This window comes from Dacryopinax primogenitus (genome assembly GCF_000292625.1).
Source record: "Dacryopinax primogenitus strain DJM-731 SS1 chromosome Unknown DACRYscaffold_16, whole genome shotgun sequence".
NCBI lineage: Eukaryota > Fungi > Basidiomycota > Dacrymycetes > Dacrymycetales > Dacrymycetaceae > Dacryopinax > Dacryopinax primogenitus.
The window spans coordinates 49-16,252 of record NW_024467213.1 but is presented as its reverse complement, the minus strand read 5'-3'; the positions used below and the strand labels follow the sequence as shown (position 1 = coordinate 16,252).

The following is a 16,204-nucleotide window of genomic DNA, read 5'->3' as shown; positions in this document are numbered from 1 at the left end:
CATGCCAAGAAATACTAAGCAAACTCCTTTAAATTCCCGTCTGCTTGATGCATACGTGGTATGCTCCGGATAACATTCACAAATCATGAATGTACTGGACAGCATGGAAACCACTACCACAGCGCTAGTTGAAGATACAAGCCGTGACCACGAAAATCTTCCAGCCGCCCACCACTTCATGCTCATTATCTAAGCGCCCAGCCAATGGCCTTTGCGCACGGAACGAGGAACACTCACCTACCTCTTGTCTTTCTGAGTCCCGCGCAGAATGATTCAAGCCACAAAAACCGTTGGCAGGTTTCTTATCCGAGATAGACACAAATGAATTCCGCGTGGATTCAATCAGGGATATCGAAGCACCTTCGTCTATCTCATCAAATAATTCAACACAAATACTTATAATTAACGTTCTACTCGATCCATATCGCACACGTCATCAACTCGTGATTGCAGATTCAGTAGCCTATTCGTTCAGAGATCCTCATCCCGCTTGACGATACTCTGCGTGTTAAAGAACGGGTCATTCGGATCATACGGGAATTTCCTAACCACCACATCCCCCGTATAATCCCACAGGTCGGTAAACGAGTCCCTCAGATCGACGGTACACTCCGGCTGGATCGTCTCAGAGCCGAACGTGGCGACCTCGGTTACGTTCCCGTTGTGGTAGTTGATACGCGCTTGCTGGATCGTTTGCCGCGACGGGTCGCCGTAGAGGTAGTTAAGGGGGGTGAGGATGAACACCCCCATGCAGTGCTGAAGACGGTGTTGGGGAGATCGCCGGTGTGGGGCACTGTCAGAACGTCAATGGCTGGATGGTGACTTCTGCAGAGGAGTGCTTACCATGGTGCATGCCGGCGTTGATCCAGAGTACGCTACACAATCGTGAGCAGGTGTCGATCGTACAGGGGGGATAATCTTACAGATCTTCCTGTTCAATCGACTCGTCATCCACGAACTTTGAGAAATTGACGACCAGATCAGCAACATCCTGATTATTGAACGGATGCGAAGAGCGCGGCTCGGTATCTTTTTGTTTCGTCACCCAGAAGTTACGTTCTGCCCAATGGGCTGCGTTCTGCAGGTTGTGAGTTGACCACTGTCAGATGCACCGGTGCGGTTGCTGAAATATCATGAGGTCAGGTAGACATGGTTGGAAGCACTCGTACATGGGAGAACACGGAACCCAGGGAGCTCTCCGTACTTGTTTGGCTTGTCCTTATTGACGACAGCAAACAGGGCCGCAGAATTGTACGGGTAGTCAATCCCGGTCTCTGTAGTCACGAAGGACTTTTCGAGCTTCATCGTATTGCGCGTCTTTCCATTTGACCACGGATACCTGTGAGACGTTCAGGTGCATGGCCGCTAAGCTAGATGACAACATACTCGACAGTAGCCGGAACGAATGAAACGTTTTGTAAGCTGTTCTTCTCTCCGAGGATATCCAGGTCAACCTTGAAGTTCAGCACATGATCATGCATGCTTCCGGAGAGATACTCGTGAATGTGGAAGCCATATTCCTCGTTGTTCGCAAAGTAGGCAGACTGAATATACCCACTGAGGGCCATTAAGCAAAGGAAAATAGGCCAGGACGAGAAAGGCTTACCTTGCACGAACTGTGACATGCAGCGATCCGTCCATGTAGAAGGTGTAGTCCAGCATGTAATCGTAGTTGCCGACGGTCGATACAGTACGAACAGTGAAGAAGATATTGCGAGTGATTGTGACATATTGACTGCTGGAATGGCGTTGAATGGGATGTCCGGCGTCTTGCTCAAACAAGCCTGATTTAACGTCAGCCAGACGCAGAATGCTTACACGCGAGTGACCTTACAGATGTTGTTCAAGTGAGTTCTTGTAGTCTCATCTGCGTAGAAAGTCGAATTGAGGTAGAAAGCATAGCTCGGGCAGTCATATCCATTGACCAGTTCGAACGCGTAGGGACCAAAGCCATAGTACGAATCAAGATAAGCAGTGCCAGACTGGACAGGGTCATTGGCACTAGAAGGAACTTTAGGGGCATTTTATACAAGGTGCACACGGTGCGTACCCGTAATGAGCAAGAGCTTCTTGCAAACCAATCTCGTAAATGATGCGCTGGCCCTTGAAGTTGATGTCGAAAAGCTTGATCCCTGTGTCGCGGGTGAAGGCGATATAAAACTCAAAGTCCACTAATGATTCCATTTTAGACGATATTTGGGGATGAAACGAATCACTTACTCCACTGAACGTATTGCTGCTCCACATCAACTTGGAAGCGTTGGCCCGCCGGTTGTATGAGCATGGGAGGAGATTGCCAGTCCGTTGGATTGACCGGTCCGCGCTGGTCCGTTCGACCCCATTCCTCATCCTCGTTCGGGCCAAAAGTTTGAATGTTACCCGAATAAAATGCGCTCTTGAAATCGTCTATAGTGTCGTAAAATTCGCCATTGTACAGGACACCTTGGTTCGACCACTGGCTCGGGTCGCGACCGGTGATGTCGGGCTTGAGGAACAGGCCAAGGGGGAGCAGCGTCGAATCGTCGTATACGTCATTATTGTTGTTCCAGAATGTGTCCCAGGAAATGGTGCGTCCATCTTCTTGGAAGAGAGGATCGATGCCCCAGATGCTCATTGTGTCGTTATCAAGACCCATCGCAGTCTGTGCGAGATTAGAGGATGTATGCAAAGGGGATACGGAATACGTACCCCATTCCAGAGCGCGCGAGTGATATCTGCCAATTCAGCGCCGAAGTTATTCATAAAGTCGTTCCGAGCGTCGTCATCAGCGGCATAGTTGTGGGAACTGCCTGGACCCTTGGTATACGGCCATGCCAGAGGCTCGACCGTGGTCTTGTTGCTGATGGGCAGCGGTCCAACGATGTAATCCAGATAGGCAGGATTGTGAACAGAAGCGCGGTGATCAACCTCGATGTGAGCGTGGCGAGCAGGCTCGGCTCCACCTCCGTCGAAGTAGTTCAAGGCATCCGTCTTGTTGGGAAGCATGAGCTCAACCAAGAGTCTGTCCGGTAGTCAGAACAAGGGAACTACCAAAGGTAAGCTATACGCACAGTGAGTTGTCCCAATTCGTTGCATTCTCGACCGCTGTCAAGTTGAGCGATTTCTGGTTGTGTACAAATTCCGTGATACCCGCTACTTCCGCTTCCGTCAATCCAAGCCAGATGTTCTTCTTCGGCGCTTTGACGGTGTAGTTACTGACACCAGTACCACATGAGTCGGTCTCGTTCCACGGTTGATCACGCCTGGACTGGTTGATCGCAGCTTCGCGGCGCGTCACAGGGCGTTTGCCGGGACCTTTTACCCATGGTGCTTTGGGACTCGCAGATGCCGGGATTGCCAAAGACGCTGCAAGAAGCGTGCAGACAAGCCGGGTAGGGTGGACCATGACGGCGCGAATGACAGAGGCGCAGAGAACGCAGACCGTCACAGGAAAGACCCCGCATCTCAGTTGCCAATCTTTATGTAGGCATCAGCGAGGATCGCCGAAGATGGAATAGCCGGAATTGAAGCAGCAACCCAGTTTCCAAGTTTAGTCACTAGGAACAGGCGGATGACGTGGAAGATGTGCATGTGAGAGGTCGGTATGTGAGATGCCTTCCCATGTCTGCGTATTAGAAAATTCCCACATTTTCAAAAAGACCAAGAACCAGTCGGTTGCTCTTTGCTTATCAGACAGCGTTATGGCCGTTCTCCAGTGGATTTCCGGCATAACAGAGCGATAAGCACGGCAAGGCACGAAGTCAGTCAGGGAGGTTGAATAGAATGGAGAGAAGAATGGTTTGTCCGAGGAGACACGGCATGTTTGCGCAATGAGAACTTCCAAATGCATCCGTGAAGGTTGCCTTGGGTGGCGATGTACTTCAGGGACCGTTAACAAACTCGGACTCTCGCCACACAGACATTTGTACACAACTGTCATGTCCTCATTTGCAACCCATTTAGAACAGCTTATCCAGGAATTGGCAAGTCTACGACCTGGTCACATAAGCCAAGATGAGCTCGATACACTAGTGAAGGAAATTCTTGTGACTGTTCCAACTGGTTCCAAGTCCCCTGAGCTCATCAAGGAGGAATGGACCCTCGCGATTAGATCGCGCCTTATGGATCTAGCAGTGCGTTTGGTATCTCAACTTCTTCACTGTCTCCTAACAAACTGCCGCAGTCTAAGGAAGGGGATGTTGATCCCGATGCGTACTTCGCTGATCTATTCGACTTGCTGGATATCGTTTTGACTCTGAGTGAGCAAGGTAAGTCCGCATGTGGCCGCGAGTGGCCACCGGCGCTAACGAGTACATAGGCACCTGCGAACCCACCGCACCCTTGAATTTATTTGAAGAACTCCTCGACACACAAACTGTTCCTAGCTGCGAGGTCCTATGGGGTTGGCTGGAAACGCGTGTGCAGCGACTCACATCGTCTATTCACACCAATCAAGCAATGTCCCTCGCTATGCTCCGCACACTCAACGAAATTCTACGGCGCCTATCCAAATCAGCTCATACGCCGCTTTGCGGGCGGATTATGCAGCTGCTGGCGAGCAGGATCTTCCGATTTGGCGAGAGAAGTGGTGTGAACCTGAGGGGCTCTTTCGATCTCGTCAACGTGACGACTTTCGAGGAGACCGCCGAAATGAACGGTGCGCAGTATTGTGTGATGTTGCCCCCCTATCGACCTCATATCTTCTACCAGAGTATTATACGACTTTCTGGTCGCTTCAACAATATTTCCGCGACCCTTCCATCCTCGCATCCAAAGATCCAGACGGTCCTTCTATCGCCAAATTTCGTACCCTTCTCGAAAAAGTTCTTCCTGCTATTGCCGAAGCTACAGCGAAAGAAAAGCTTCTCACCGGTACAAAAGATGCGGAAGGCGCAGCGTCGAAGAAGCGCAAATTCAGCGAAATGATGTCTATTGACGACCAAGAGGACAGCTTCTTCCCAAAGTTCCTGACCAGCACGGAGCTCCTGGACTATGAGGCATGCCCCTTCCGTCGAGTAGAGATTTTCCAGCTAATGAGAAACTAGATGGGCGATACTGGTTTCCGTCGGACTATTCTATTCCAGATGAATATCTTCCTTCAGCACATTCTCTATTACACCGAAAAGGAGAAAACTCGATGGCAGGAGCCAAAGAATCAGAGCTTGCAAATGGGTTTCATCCTCGATGCTGATAATGTGAGTTTCCCATCTGTTCGCGAGATACCAACAAACCAATCTTGCGAGCAGGAAAAGTGGGCAACTGCCACCATGAATAAGATTGTCGAACAACTTCGTCAAACTGTGCCAGGTGGGCGCACAATGGGTAGCACTGCCCAACTTGTCACGACGCGGGAGCGCAACTGGGTCAGTGATAACCATTAGCCCGTATTTTGCTACCTCTAACTTTCTTCGACAGATTGAATGGAAGATTGGCCTGTGTAAAGACATTGCCAAGGCGCCGCTCCCCTTCATAGACATGGAATCTGTGCGCCGACAGATGAATGACACGGCGAGTGAGGAGCGTCGTTTCCCCAGCATGATCGCTATCGATCTTGTAGAGGCGTACGATGATCTCATGAACGGTTATGAAGGTCCGGCAGATCTGGAGCGCGATCTTCAGTGAGACTTGACTTTATCCTTTCTACACTATCTTGTTGCTGATAACTCACTAAGCATTCCGACGCTGGATGACTTGTTGAAACGCTACAAGATGCCCCAAGAGAGGCTGACGAAGAGGCGCAAAATCATCGACACGGCACGGCAAAAGCAGGAGCTCGCTAATCAGAAAGCCTCTGAAGCACGAAAGGCTCAAGCGGCTGAGACTTTAGCGAAGGAGCGTGAAAAGCTATCCGAGAGTCAGAAGGTCGCCGCACCTACTGCGAAGCCAGCCGAGGTGAAGAAGGATGAGAATGCGTTGCAGCTGAACATGGCCAATAAGCTTGGCACGCCTCCAGCAACGCCTCCCCGCCCGGCGACCCCTCCGGTCTCGCAGTCCACTGCTGCTTCCCCTTTGCCGTCTGGCTCTCTCAGTCTAGCCGGAACGAGCAATCCCGCCGTGACGACGCCGTCGAAATCTGCTGTGGCACCTGGTGCCCCTAAACCACCGATACCATCTTTACCTACAGATTCCGTTATCGTTCAAGAGGAGATGGTGCGTCGTTTCCCACACCATGCTCTTGGTCATTCTCTTATGTCTCACAGACGATCTCATCCCTCAACTGGAGAGCCTTGCGTATCGCTCGCGCCAGCCATCTGCACTTTTTTCAATCCATCGGCATTGGGGAACTACCGCTGTTGATCGACAGTATCCAGAAAGGAGAATCTACACTGCAAAAGGCCTCGCAAGCCTCACAGCCATCTTAATCCTCAACCTAAAGTTGACGTCTTCATGTCTGTATATTACCATCTCATATCCTGTACTACAACAAATACTCAAAGTTTGAATCCACCAGTGAGACCCATTACGTTGTTGGGGTCGTACTGAGCCTTGATCGATTGCAGCCTTGCCAAGTTAGATCCGTACAGCTGATCTAGAGGAGTGTTTGCCGGTGCATAGTTGTTATATTTTATCATCTCCGCCCCAGTTAACGGTTGGCCCTCTGCAATAGCCGTCTGCGTGACGATGTTCGCCGAGTCTTGGATTGCGTTCATCCAGAAGCTGTCATCAAGGGATGATTCCCAAGAGAAAGTGAAGCAGATCGGTAATAGAGCATCCTCGTGAGGGTAAGAGCCCCCTTGATTGTTGTTTGTGAAGGCTGAGGGTAGGAAGGGCTCCACGTCGATCGAGAAGTACCAACTACCATCCAGAAGCTCTCCCAGCAAAGTATCCGTGTCACCATAGTACTTCGCATCCCGTTATTTGAAGCCCAATGCTGAACATAATTGAATGTACTTACGATGGTCTGATTGATCACCTGTGCAAGGACAGCCGAGGAGAGGTTATATACCGGGGCTGTGTTAAATGCCAGCCTATCGAAAACCTCAGCAATGCACCAAATGGCCCTTTAGGATCCCCAACCTGTTGTACATAGTGAGATTCGAAGGCGTTGATCTCACCATATCTCCATATGGCTGGGTCGAAAGGTCGTAATATACCCAAGGAACATTGAAGAACGCATCAAACGTTCCCGTAGGTGGGGTCGGTGCATCGTAAAATAGAATGACGATGGCAATAGGCTAGACCGGGTCAGAAAGACTCATCCTCGATACCAAATGAGGCACGCACAAGATCAAGAGTTACACCGAACGTTGGCAGAATGCTGGCTTTCGGGTCTGTATTCTGGCTGTTAAATTGGATAATGGCGTTTGCAACAGCGTTGAGCTCTGTGACCGGGTAGGTGATGGAGCCACCCTTCGGTACTTAGTAATCAACACCAAATCGAGCTATCGATACAATCTCACCCAAACGTCTGTCTGTGGATATGCCTTCATCGTGAACTGCGTGACGATTCCAAAGTTTACTTGCCCTGCCCCCTGCCAGCTGCGGTCAGAGGAGGGTTCTGAACAGTCAACAGCAGGTGCTGACCTTGAGGGCCCAGAAGAGATCCGGATACGAAGTCGCACTAGGGTAGACGATAGTGCCATTTGGAAGGACTAACTCGTAAGAGACCATGCTGTCAATTGTCAAGCCATATTGATTGGTTTTCCAAGAATATCCTCCGCCCAAAGTAAAGCCAGCGACACCAACGCCAGTGACTCTGCCGCCAATGACATTGACACCTTGGGGAGTGAGCGCATCATAGACATCATCCCAAATGAGGCCAGCTCCAATCTCAGCAGTTCCTGATGCTGCATCGTAGTTAACGTCGGAGAAACGTGACATCGCAATCTGGACGCCTGTAGTAGAGCTGAAGCCAATATTGGGTGAATGACCTCCCCCTTTGACCTGTATACATGTGAGTTACAGAGTCGATCGGAGACGAGGGGAATTCAGTTTCGTACCGCAAAAGGCGTTTGCGTGCTCGCTAAAATTTGCATCTACTATTGATGAGGGTCAAGAGTTTGTGAAGAAGACTCAACTACTCACAATGATGGCTACGTCTTGCACGCTCCCTGGTTCCACAGAGCATGCCGAGGATTGTGCAGCATTTGATGCCCAATGCAAGATGTCTTGCGTCCATTGAATAGAAGCTGCAAGAAGCCAGTCAATCAAGGAGAGCGGCAGCTTTCAGCAATAAGGCTCACCTGGGTAGTATACGGAAGAGGCCGACGAGATTGCACTCTCGATTTGGGCGCATGTGGTTGCTACATTGGCTCTGGGATGGACCTCTTCAGAAAGAAGTGCGTACACCCCAGAAAGTCTGAAGAAAAGCAAAAGCAGGGACGGCAAAAGGTGGAGTACGAACATGCTTATGTTGATCGAAACCAACGTGAAACAAGTCGATTACAGGATACCCAGCCTGTGAGGGGTTGATATTTGTACTCCAGCAAAGAAGATTTCCCAATTGGAAAAGGAATCGGAGTGGCACACTCGTCAACAAGGCGATACTTCTTCGGCGGCCGCCTCATACGAGACCAAGAGAAGTTGTAAAACATCGTAAGTGTTCTGCTTGAGAACAGGGATGGTCGGCGTACGCGTGTACAGTGACATTCGGCCTTTGTAAGCGCATGTGACACTGGAAGCCACTGCCATTCAAATTGTTCATCAGCCGTCGAGGTTTCGTGATAAAACATGCTTGTGGCAGCCAGCGTCAGGCGCCGCACTTCATACAGGCGCTGTAAGCCCATCGTAGATTCAGACTTCCCTACACATATTGACCTCCGGATGCAGTATAGTCCTTCCAGCTGCCTTTAGCTAGTGCCTTGTTTGGACTAAAGATAGAAGTCAAGACCTGCTGGAATGTGCCACGCTTCTAGCACAACGCCACTGAGGTCATATCAGCCTCGAGGATGAAGGGAAACCAGAGATTGTCAGGCCATCAACATGGGCCGCGGGACCGTGCGACGGACCCGTGGGAGGTGGATGAACGCCAGGGAGATCCAGCAACCTGAAATGGACTTCGTGAAAAGAAGCTCCTAGGAAGACGGAAACTTAACCACGTGTAAATCCAAAATATACACCACTCTTCTTTCAACGTCCCTTGCCCTCTCGAGAACACGGGATTTCAGGAACAATTAAACATCACAGAAGCGGGGTTCATTAAGCTTAACTATATTAAAAATGACAGCTATGCTTGGGGCTGTACTGCCGGCTTCTCGGGAATCGATAGCCAACCGACATCGAGACCCAGTTCTTTGCCAAATGTCTGTGCGGCCTTGATACTCATAGCTCTCCACTTCATCTCCTTCGAACCCAGCTCCATTGCTTGTGGACGTTGGGCGAATCCGAGATTTCGATAAATGTTCTTTTGATCTTTGTGTGTTAATTTGTCCTTGCTCGCTTGGATATACGCCCCAAGTTCATCCAGGACCTGGGCACCCTTCTCCATACTCGTCTGAGCATATTTACTCCGGCTCGCTCGATGGCAAATGGAGATGAGGAGCACGGAGCTGACAGGATCTTGCATGATATGCCGCCATGGCATGGCCGATGACATCGCAGCGAGCTTGAAAGCGGCTTCCACAGACTCCTCTGGGTGCAGACTGGTGTTCTGCATGATGGAGTGGAACAGCTTATGGACTTGTTTCAGACTCTGGAGGTCGATTCCGTAATCGGCTCGGTTGGTGAGAACGTTTATTGCTACCAGGGTTTCATGAAGGGTCATACAGCGCCCTGTAGACATGCCGTTCAGCAACTTCGAGATACGACGGGTGAGATACACACCAATGAACTCCTCCCCAATCTTTCTGTAAGGCCTTCCCATGGATTCCCTCCAGCGCTTGAGCACCTCCGCGACTCTCTCCAGATCACCACGATGCAGTGAGAGATTGATCATGTGGCGTACATTCTTGAGCGGAGCGAGCGTGGCGTCTTTTGTTGGAAGGCGGGACATAAGCTGATCGTAGTAGCCGTTGAACATCATCCGATGACGGCCCATCCTTGTGGCCGAAGTCTCGATCATGCTCCACTCAGTCTTGTTGCGGATGTCCCTGTAATCCGGCGGAATACCCGCTCCTCCGTCGACTAACACGTCCTTGTCGCTTTCTGTCGTAATCACGCTGACCTCCGACTTTTCCTGTTCTTCTACACCACACTTGAGCATTTCCAAATACCCAATATCTAGAGACATACCATGGTTCTCGGCGGGTGCCATCCTCCTCAATATCCAATAATAGTTCCCAAGCGCCTTCTCCATCCCCTTCTGATCAGCTTTCATCCTCGTTTGCCACTGGTCGACAACAGTGCGTACGCGCACCCAATCCTCGTCCACTCTCGCAGCCGCGATCAGCTTGCGCAAGTAGGTTGGACTGAGTCGCTGTCGCTGGTGGACAGGGAGAGTGTCCGACAGTCGTTCAGTAATATGACGGTAATATTTCCGGAAAGTCGATGTGGTCTTTCCAGAAGGTGTTATCTTCTTGAACGCGCTGAACCGTTTCCTTCTATCGGGCAAGCCGACCGTGTCGTCGATGATGTCGGACTTGTCAGAGGGGGAGGTCGAGGTCTCTGCAGCAGTGGCAGGGGAGGTTTCTTCCCATAGATGGTTGCCAATCTCCTCAACCTCACCGAAACCCTCCCCAAATTCATCCACGTCTACACCCTTGCTCCTCTTCTTCGCTTGCACTAAAAACAATCAGCTCGCGCCCAGAACCCTCCCGCCTCAACTCACCAGAAACAGTCACATGTAGCGTCCTCTGCGTCACCGTTGCAGGAAATCGATACCGAAATGCATAATGAACAGCCTGTCGTGCTATCCGAGGTGCAATAAGGAGGGGCATGCTCCAGCTTCTGGTCGTGTGAGGTAGACAACGCACGCAAGCTGATGTGGTCGACATGCACAAAATTCGGTGAGTGGCGGTGTCGGCGATATTTCTCTGTGGTTTATCGCCGACAGTTCTCTATGGACACCCAACCTCGTCTCACTGTGACAGCGTTCAAAGGAATGGTCTACTCAAGCAGCGAACAGTACGCCCTCCCCCTCCCCTCCCATCCTCCCTAACCACATCAACAGTCCCTCCTCCCACCCTCCACGCCCTTCCCTCTCCTCTCAAGTACTGCCTCTCCTCAGCCCTCCACTCCCCCTCGAACTCGCGTACGAAATCCTCAACCTCTCCCACCTCTTCCGACGTACCTGGATCAAGAGGCTAGAAAACGTCAGTTCCAAGCCAGTTAACAACCGTCTGGAGTACGCGAAAGGCGGGAGAACCTATCTCCAAAGCCCCGTTCTGGGGGCGAGGAGGCTCAGGAAGGTGCTAGTGAACGTTATACTCGCCCCGTGGAAAGAGGGTTGGCCTGTGGAGAATGGCCCATGTATCTTGAGAGCGAGCTTGGTCAGGCCATTGCTGGATCCTGATAAAACGAACCCTCAAGGGGCAGAAACAATCGTGTGCGAAGAGCCTCTTGAGCCGCACTATCCTAAGACGTGGATCTTCAGTGTCTACTTTGACGACGACAGTCCCCTCATTATGAATGCACAGAAGGGTGACCGAATACGAATCAGTCTCTTGCCTCACTACCGCACAAGGTCAGGAATGGTGCCAGTCGTCAAGGAGGTGACTTTGTACTTGTATTGCGAGTGGTGATGATCCAGTGAATGCTTGTTATTATATTTTGTTTATGTACAACCATCACAGATCCTGTACAATTGAATCTCTACTCGTCATTGTTATTAGCAGTACCATCCGTCATCGCGTTGGGGTCGTGATCCCCGGCAGCATAGTCCAGACTCGGCGCGGTAGTGCTCCCGGTGGTGCCGACGGCCTGTCCAGGAGCTACGGTCACAGGCGCTTGAGTATTAGGGTTGGAATTTGCAGGGGTGAACGTGATAGCCTTCATTGTCCCATTGCAGGCAGGCAATGTCGGGGCATCGCGCTCGACCATGATGATATTGGCAGTCCCAGTCAGAGCAGCTCCAGGCGAGGCGGTCGTTGCGTTCCCGGCGGCGTATGAACAGGTGAGAAGATCCGTCACGGAATACACAGCATTATTCTTGGTATTGTACACGAAGAGCTGGGCGAGCGACACGTCCCGACAGGGTGAGGCAGTCATGTTGTTCGCGCTAGGGCCGGTGGAGGTGATACACATGTCTGCAATGTTCATCGTAGTTTGGTTGACGACGGGGACGTGAAGAGTTGCGAGCACTAGATCAGAGTTGGACATGTTCGTAGCAGCGAGCAGTGCGGGGTCAGTGGCGTTGGTAGCAGTAGCCATGGCGATCGACGTATTGCTGGCTTGAACGAGGTAGACATGCATACCCTGCGCTCCAGTAGAAGGGTCGGCGATGAGGATACTTCCAAGTCCCAGTCCTCCGAGCACGCCACCAAGGACGTTAGTCTGCATATATGCGCGTTAATGGGGGCAGATATGCCGAGAGGGTGACTTACGACTGTGCCGAGAAGCCCAGTGAGTAGGCCGGGAAGGGCACCCAGGATCCCGTTCGGACCTAGTAGGGGATCCAGTAGACCACGCTGATGCATATGCAGACCGTCGAGGGTCACCGTCACATCTGGGAGGATCTCGAGCCCGGTGACAGAAACGGGGTCGACGAGCCCTTGTGGCTCCGTCACCAATGCCTGCATAGAAAGATCAGCCAGGAAGACGCGCATATATTTGGAAACGTACGGCGCGCCGCTCATGCGGAATCACCGCCGCGCTTGTTCCATCAAGGACAAGCAGGACGAAGACGACGGACTGAGTGAGTGAGAGCTGCATGTTGAAGTAGGGAGTGTGCGTGTGATGCGTGAAGTAAGAGGGGAGCTGGGTGCGAGGGATGATCACCAGGATCTTGGAAGGTGGTGGTTGGGGAACAAGCGGTCCGAGGGGAGGGGCGTGTTATATATGCATGGGAGAGGGGGGTGATCGGCGAGGCAAGACATCGCATGAGACGATAATTAGAGTTATAAGAGCAGACGAGGTGTCGCCGATCATAACCCTAGGTGCGGTGTCCCGAAATGGCTAGAACGAGACCCGAAGCAGTCTGAAGTGTCTCAAGAGATACCAGTGGGATTGTACTCGCAAGACAAGCCCCGGAGATGGAGTCAAGAACTCGGCTGATACGGACATCCTCTAATGAAGGCAAAAAAGGGCGATTAGAGGTTATACCAGGCGTGTGACCTAAACTGAGCAGCGCCCTAAGAACTGCCTTGAGATGCTAACAGAGTGCTTGCTTTGTTTGGATGAGCCTTCATGTGTTCCGACCAAGAAGGGTGCAGTGGTCCGTGTGGCATGAGGTAAGGTAGCCATTTTCGTGCAGGTCAGCTCAACCGAGGGGATCCGGCAACGCTTCTTGCCAACATGTAGCCAGCGGGCACATGGACAAGAGACAGCGCAGATAGAGGCAAGAAGAACAGAGAGCAGTAAATGAATACGGCAATGTCCGTGAGTGCTGGATTATCGGAACAAATCCATCCATCTATCTGAGGCCATCTCTTCTGTCTGTCATGTTGCTAGCAGAATCCAATAAAGGTAATCGAATGAATGAATGTTATTGGCTGAGAAATAGAGTTTGAGCGGAAGTTGATGAGGTCAGAGATGTCACGTGTTCTTCACTTGCCTTAATCAGGGCAATCAAGCCATTGAGCGCATACATGACCTCTTCCAGCTCTCCACTCTTGCCATCTAACTACCATCATCCCACTTACTTTCCAACTCTTCCCCTTCCCCTCTTCATCATGTCCACCCTTGACCCATACCCAATGCTCCCTCAACCTCAAAAACGTCTTACTGCAAGGCGCTCATCAGCAGCGCAGGACCCATTCAACAGGCTACAACTTACTCCCGCAGATTCAGTATCAAGGCTTACCATCGTACGCGTTCCTCAACCAGACGATGCTCCTAGTCGTCCAGGATCGGTACTGGGAAGCAGACCAGGGAGCGCAGCGAGCAACCGCGACAGCCCACGAGAGCTGAACCGCGTTTCGAGCGAAAAACGACACGAACGCGCCCTCTCATCTGAATCAGATCGCGTTCGACGCTCTTCATGGGGCAGCGCAGCCAGCGAAAGCAGGCGAACACCCTTCTCTCCCTTTACACCCATCCACCCAGATCGCCCCACAGGCACACCAGGCTCAGGCACAGGCTTCGCAGGCAGCTTCAGCCGATCGCGCGCTCAGACCTCTGCTCCTGCACCTAGGTTGACAACACAGACGCTCACACCGAAGCAGACTGTCGATCTCGCACTCAGTCTCAATAATCCCACTTCCGAAGAAACAGCGACGATCGCAGAACTCGGAGAAGCAGACTACCTTCCCTTCCTAGACCGGTGTGCCGAAGTTCAGCAGTTGGTCACATCCCCTGGACCGACGTCCGACCTCTTCAAGCTCCTACGCAAGACGTTTCCTTCCTCTTCTCCCAATACCCCGCTGCTTCCCCTCCCAGACCCCGCAAAATGGACGTACGACCAGCTTATTTATCACCTCACTCGCGTCCCTCGCTCCTCCTCCCCAGACGCAGACTGGTCTCGCCTTCTTCGCCTCTGCATCCGCTCCCACAGTGAAGCTCTATGGGAACGCGTCAAGGGCGCCCTCGGCATCCCCCCTGAGCTCGAAGTAGAAGACGAAAGGGACGACCCATCCCAGTCTTGGGAGATATACGATTTTGGTCCGGGCGCTGATGCCGATGCCGACCCGGCGTTGCTCTTTGATGAAGACGAGTACGAAGCCGAGCCGTTTGAAGCCAGGCTTGAACCGGTCTATCACGGAGGTTCTAGCCCTTTGCTTTCGCCTACGCTGGAAGCAGCACTCAGTCCCAATCTGAACGCCTTGAGTTCGAGTATGAGCGGGTTGATGCCGGATCTAGCCGAACTGCGCGAAGAGGAAGAAGACGAAGCTAGTGATCGAGCGAGCGGCCGCTCTTCTCCAGTGGGGAGTACAAAATCGGGAGAGTCGGCGGGCAGCAGGCATATACATGGGTTGAGGATCACCACTGCTGCCTCGATTTCAAGCTCCCACGCGTCTACAGCGGGAACTCCTCCTTCCGTAACTCCTGCAGGCTCAGTGGGGGGCTCGGCGGGTGCGGGGTGGAGCCCGGGGACAGGGTTGGCGGCTGCGGGGTTGTCGAGAGCGTTTTCGACAGGTAGCATGAGGGGTTTCGGGAGGTTGAAGATGACCCCCCTCGAGCCTGCGGAGCCAAGGGGTGCGGGGGGTCCGAGCGTCCCGGGTGGAGTAGGGGAGGGGAGGCCAAGGGGTGCGACGGTAAACGTCGGTTCACTTCCTGGCGGACGGACTGAGGGTGTACTTGGACGGTCGGTGCCTTCCCAGTCCCATCACGTGCAGCCCATGTCTCGACAACAGCAACCACAAGGAGCGTATGACCTTGCTTCCCCCCTCGTCTCCCCTCTCAGCAGCCCTCTCAATACTTCCAACTCAAACGCTCTCAACGCTTCCCTTACCTCCAACTCCAACACCCACACCTCTTCCCCCGACCCCAACCTCGTACACCGTGGCTCGAGCGAAAGGTCCCACGTGTACCACCCCCTGGCCGAACGTGGTCCTGGGAACCCGCTTTTTCCGAGTAGTTTTAGTAGGTTGAGTATCAGACCTACTTTGAGTGCTAAGTGCGTCTTCTACCTCCTTTGTTTCCCCATTCTAAACTTCCGCTATCTGATCCAATCTGACCCCATCTCCAGCAACCCCGCCCTTCGAAACTCGCTCGACCCCCAACCCCCCCAATCCCTGTACACTTCCATGCAGCGAAAACAAGGCCGCCCACCTTCCTGGGCCGAGGGATTAATCGATAGGAACTCAGGGGAGTTCGAGTACGCAGTTACTGTTGCTAGTGGGAGTTCTGTGTATGGGGATTAATGGCCTCGGGCGAAGAGGGCCCTGGACTCAGATGCAGGTGGGCGCCGAGGTGATCGCTACACGAGGCGATTCACATCCAAGGCAGAAGAGCTTTTCCAATGATGTATGAGTGCACATCGACCCGCGATATACGAAACACGATACACCGATACGATATACGAACCCCCGAGCAGAACACCAACACCAACACCATGTCCATGTCCATGTTTATTTCTACATGTCTTCATGTATTCCGAATGTTTTAGCAGACTCACTCGTAAAATATGCATGCATGTACCTTGTTTGTTCGGGTGGGAAGGAGCAGGTGCATGTCACCTTCCAAAAAGAGAGGGTTAGGGTTAGGGTTAGGGTTAGGGTTAGGGTTAGGGTTAGGGTTAGGGTTAGGGTTA

At 52.1% G+C, this 16,204-nt stretch overlaps 7 protein-coding genes across 7 annotated transcripts; 3 read left to right on the top strand and 4 right to left on the bottom strand.

Moving 5' to 3' along the window:
* Positions 1–471: 471 nt before the first annotated feature.
* DACRYDRAFT_96037 (copper amine oxidase) lies at positions 472–3,537 on the bottom strand (the record flags this gene model as incomplete). The annotated part of the gene is given in 13 exon segments (XM_040777341.1): positions 472–680; positions 743–793; positions 844–875; positions 924–1,078; positions 1,098–1,123; positions 1,170–1,339; positions 1,387–1,557; positions 1,607–1,784; positions 1,835–2,001; positions 2,051–2,171; positions 2,221–2,641; positions 2,689–3,001; positions 3,051–3,537. 13 exon segments carry the CDS (start codon positions 3,383–3,385, stop codon positions 472–474), a joined length of 2,349 nt encoding a protein of 782 aa, XP_040626063.1. The 5' UTR covers positions 3,386–3,537.
* A 1,768-nt stretch (positions 3,538–5,305) lies between these two features.
* Positions 5,306–6,032, top strand: DACRYDRAFT_23785 (uncharacterized protein; the record flags this gene model as incomplete). Its single annotated transcript, XM_040773391.1, has 3 exons — positions 5,306–5,342; positions 5,395–5,597; positions 5,652–6,032. Coding segments are annotated over exons 2-3 (505 nt in total), but the record flags the coding sequence as incomplete, so codon positions are not given.
* A 40-nt stretch (positions 6,033–6,072) lies between these two features.
* On the bottom strand, positions 6,073–8,950 carry DACRYDRAFT_23783 (FAD-binding domain-containing protein). The gene is made up of 10 exons (XM_040773390.1): positions 8,163–8,950; positions 8,005–8,108; positions 7,920–7,955; positions 7,504–7,863; positions 7,380–7,451; positions 7,204–7,329; positions 6,997–7,154; positions 6,875–6,947; positions 6,180–6,821; positions 6,073–6,129 (listed from the first exon to the last, which is right to left on the bottom strand). Exons 1-9 carry the CDS (start codon positions 8,323–8,325, stop codon positions 6,411–6,413), a joined length of 1,503 nt encoding a protein of 500 aa, XP_040626061.1. The 5' UTR covers positions 8,326–8,950; the 3' UTR covers positions 6,073–6,129; positions 6,180–6,410.
* A 165-nt stretch (positions 8,951–9,115) lies between these two features.
* On the bottom strand, positions 9,116–10,796 carry DACRYDRAFT_117945 (uncharacterized protein; the record flags this gene model as incomplete). The annotated part of the gene is made up of 4 exons (XM_040770498.1): positions 9,116–9,690; positions 9,742–10,101; positions 10,150–10,638; positions 10,685–10,796. 4 exons carry the CDS (start codon positions 10,791–10,793, stop codon positions 9,146–9,148), a joined length of 1,503 nt encoding a protein of 500 aa, XP_040626060.1. The 3' UTR covers positions 9,116–9,145.
* Positions 10,797–10,915: 119 nt separating this feature from the next.
* Positions 10,916–11,597, top strand: DACRYDRAFT_109886 (uncharacterized protein; the record flags this gene model as incomplete). The annotated part of the gene is made up of 2 exons (XM_040768961.1): positions 10,916–10,980; positions 11,027–11,597. 2 exons carry the CDS (start codon positions 10,916–10,918, stop codon positions 11,595–11,597), a joined length of 636 nt encoding a protein of 211 aa, XP_040626059.1.
* Positions 11,598–11,620: 23 nt separating this feature from the next.
* DACRYDRAFT_117944 (uncharacterized protein) lies at positions 11,621–12,800 on the bottom strand. The gene is made up of 3 exons (XM_040770497.1): positions 12,637–12,800; positions 12,399–12,587; positions 11,621–12,348 (listed from the first exon to the last, which is right to left on the bottom strand). The coding sequence occupies exons 1-3, from the start codon at positions 12,724–12,726 to the stop codon at positions 11,668–11,670; spliced, it is 960 nt and encodes a 319-aa protein (XP_040626058.1). The 5' UTR covers positions 12,727–12,800; the 3' UTR covers positions 11,621–11,667.
* An 885-nt stretch (positions 12,801–13,685) lies between these two features.
* Positions 13,686–15,744, top strand: DACRYDRAFT_101348 (uncharacterized protein; the record flags this gene model as incomplete). Its single annotated transcript, XM_040767548.1, has 2 exons — positions 13,686–15,568; positions 15,705–15,744. The coding sequence occupies 2 exons, from the start codon at positions 13,686–13,688 to the stop codon at positions 15,742–15,744; spliced, it is 1,923 nt and encodes a 640-aa protein (XP_040626057.1).
* Between the last annotated feature and the right edge of the window lie 460 nt (positions 15,745–16,204).

Excerpts from the sequence above, each read along its gene's own strand:
- DACRYDRAFT_23783 (XM_040773390.1), bottom strand. The coding sequence starts at position 8,325 with ATGTTCGTACTCCACCTTTTGCCGTCCCTGCTTTTGCTTTTCTTCAGA. Across the intron at positions 7,452-7,503 it reads ATCTCTTCTGGGCCCTCAAG|GGGGCAGGGCAAGTAAACTT; the intron begins GTCAGCACCTGC and ends CGCAGCTGGCAG. Across the intron at positions 6,948-6,996 it reads AATCTCACTATGTACAACAG|GCTGGCATTTAACACAGCCC; the intron begins GTTGGGGATCCT and ends GGTTTTCGATAG.
- DACRYDRAFT_117944 (XM_040770497.1), bottom strand. The coding sequence starts at position 12,726 with ATGCAGCTCTCACTCACTCAGTCCGTCGTCTTCGTCCTGCTTGTCCTT. Across the intron at positions 12,588-12,636 it reads TTCCGCATGAGCGGCGCGCC|GCATTGGTGACGGAGCCACA; the intron begins GTACGTTTCCAA and ends CTTTCTATGCAG. Across the intron at positions 12,349-12,398 it reads CTGGGCTTCTCGGCACAGTC|ACTAACGTCCTTGGTGGCGT; the intron begins GTAAGTCACCCT and ends GCATATATGCAG.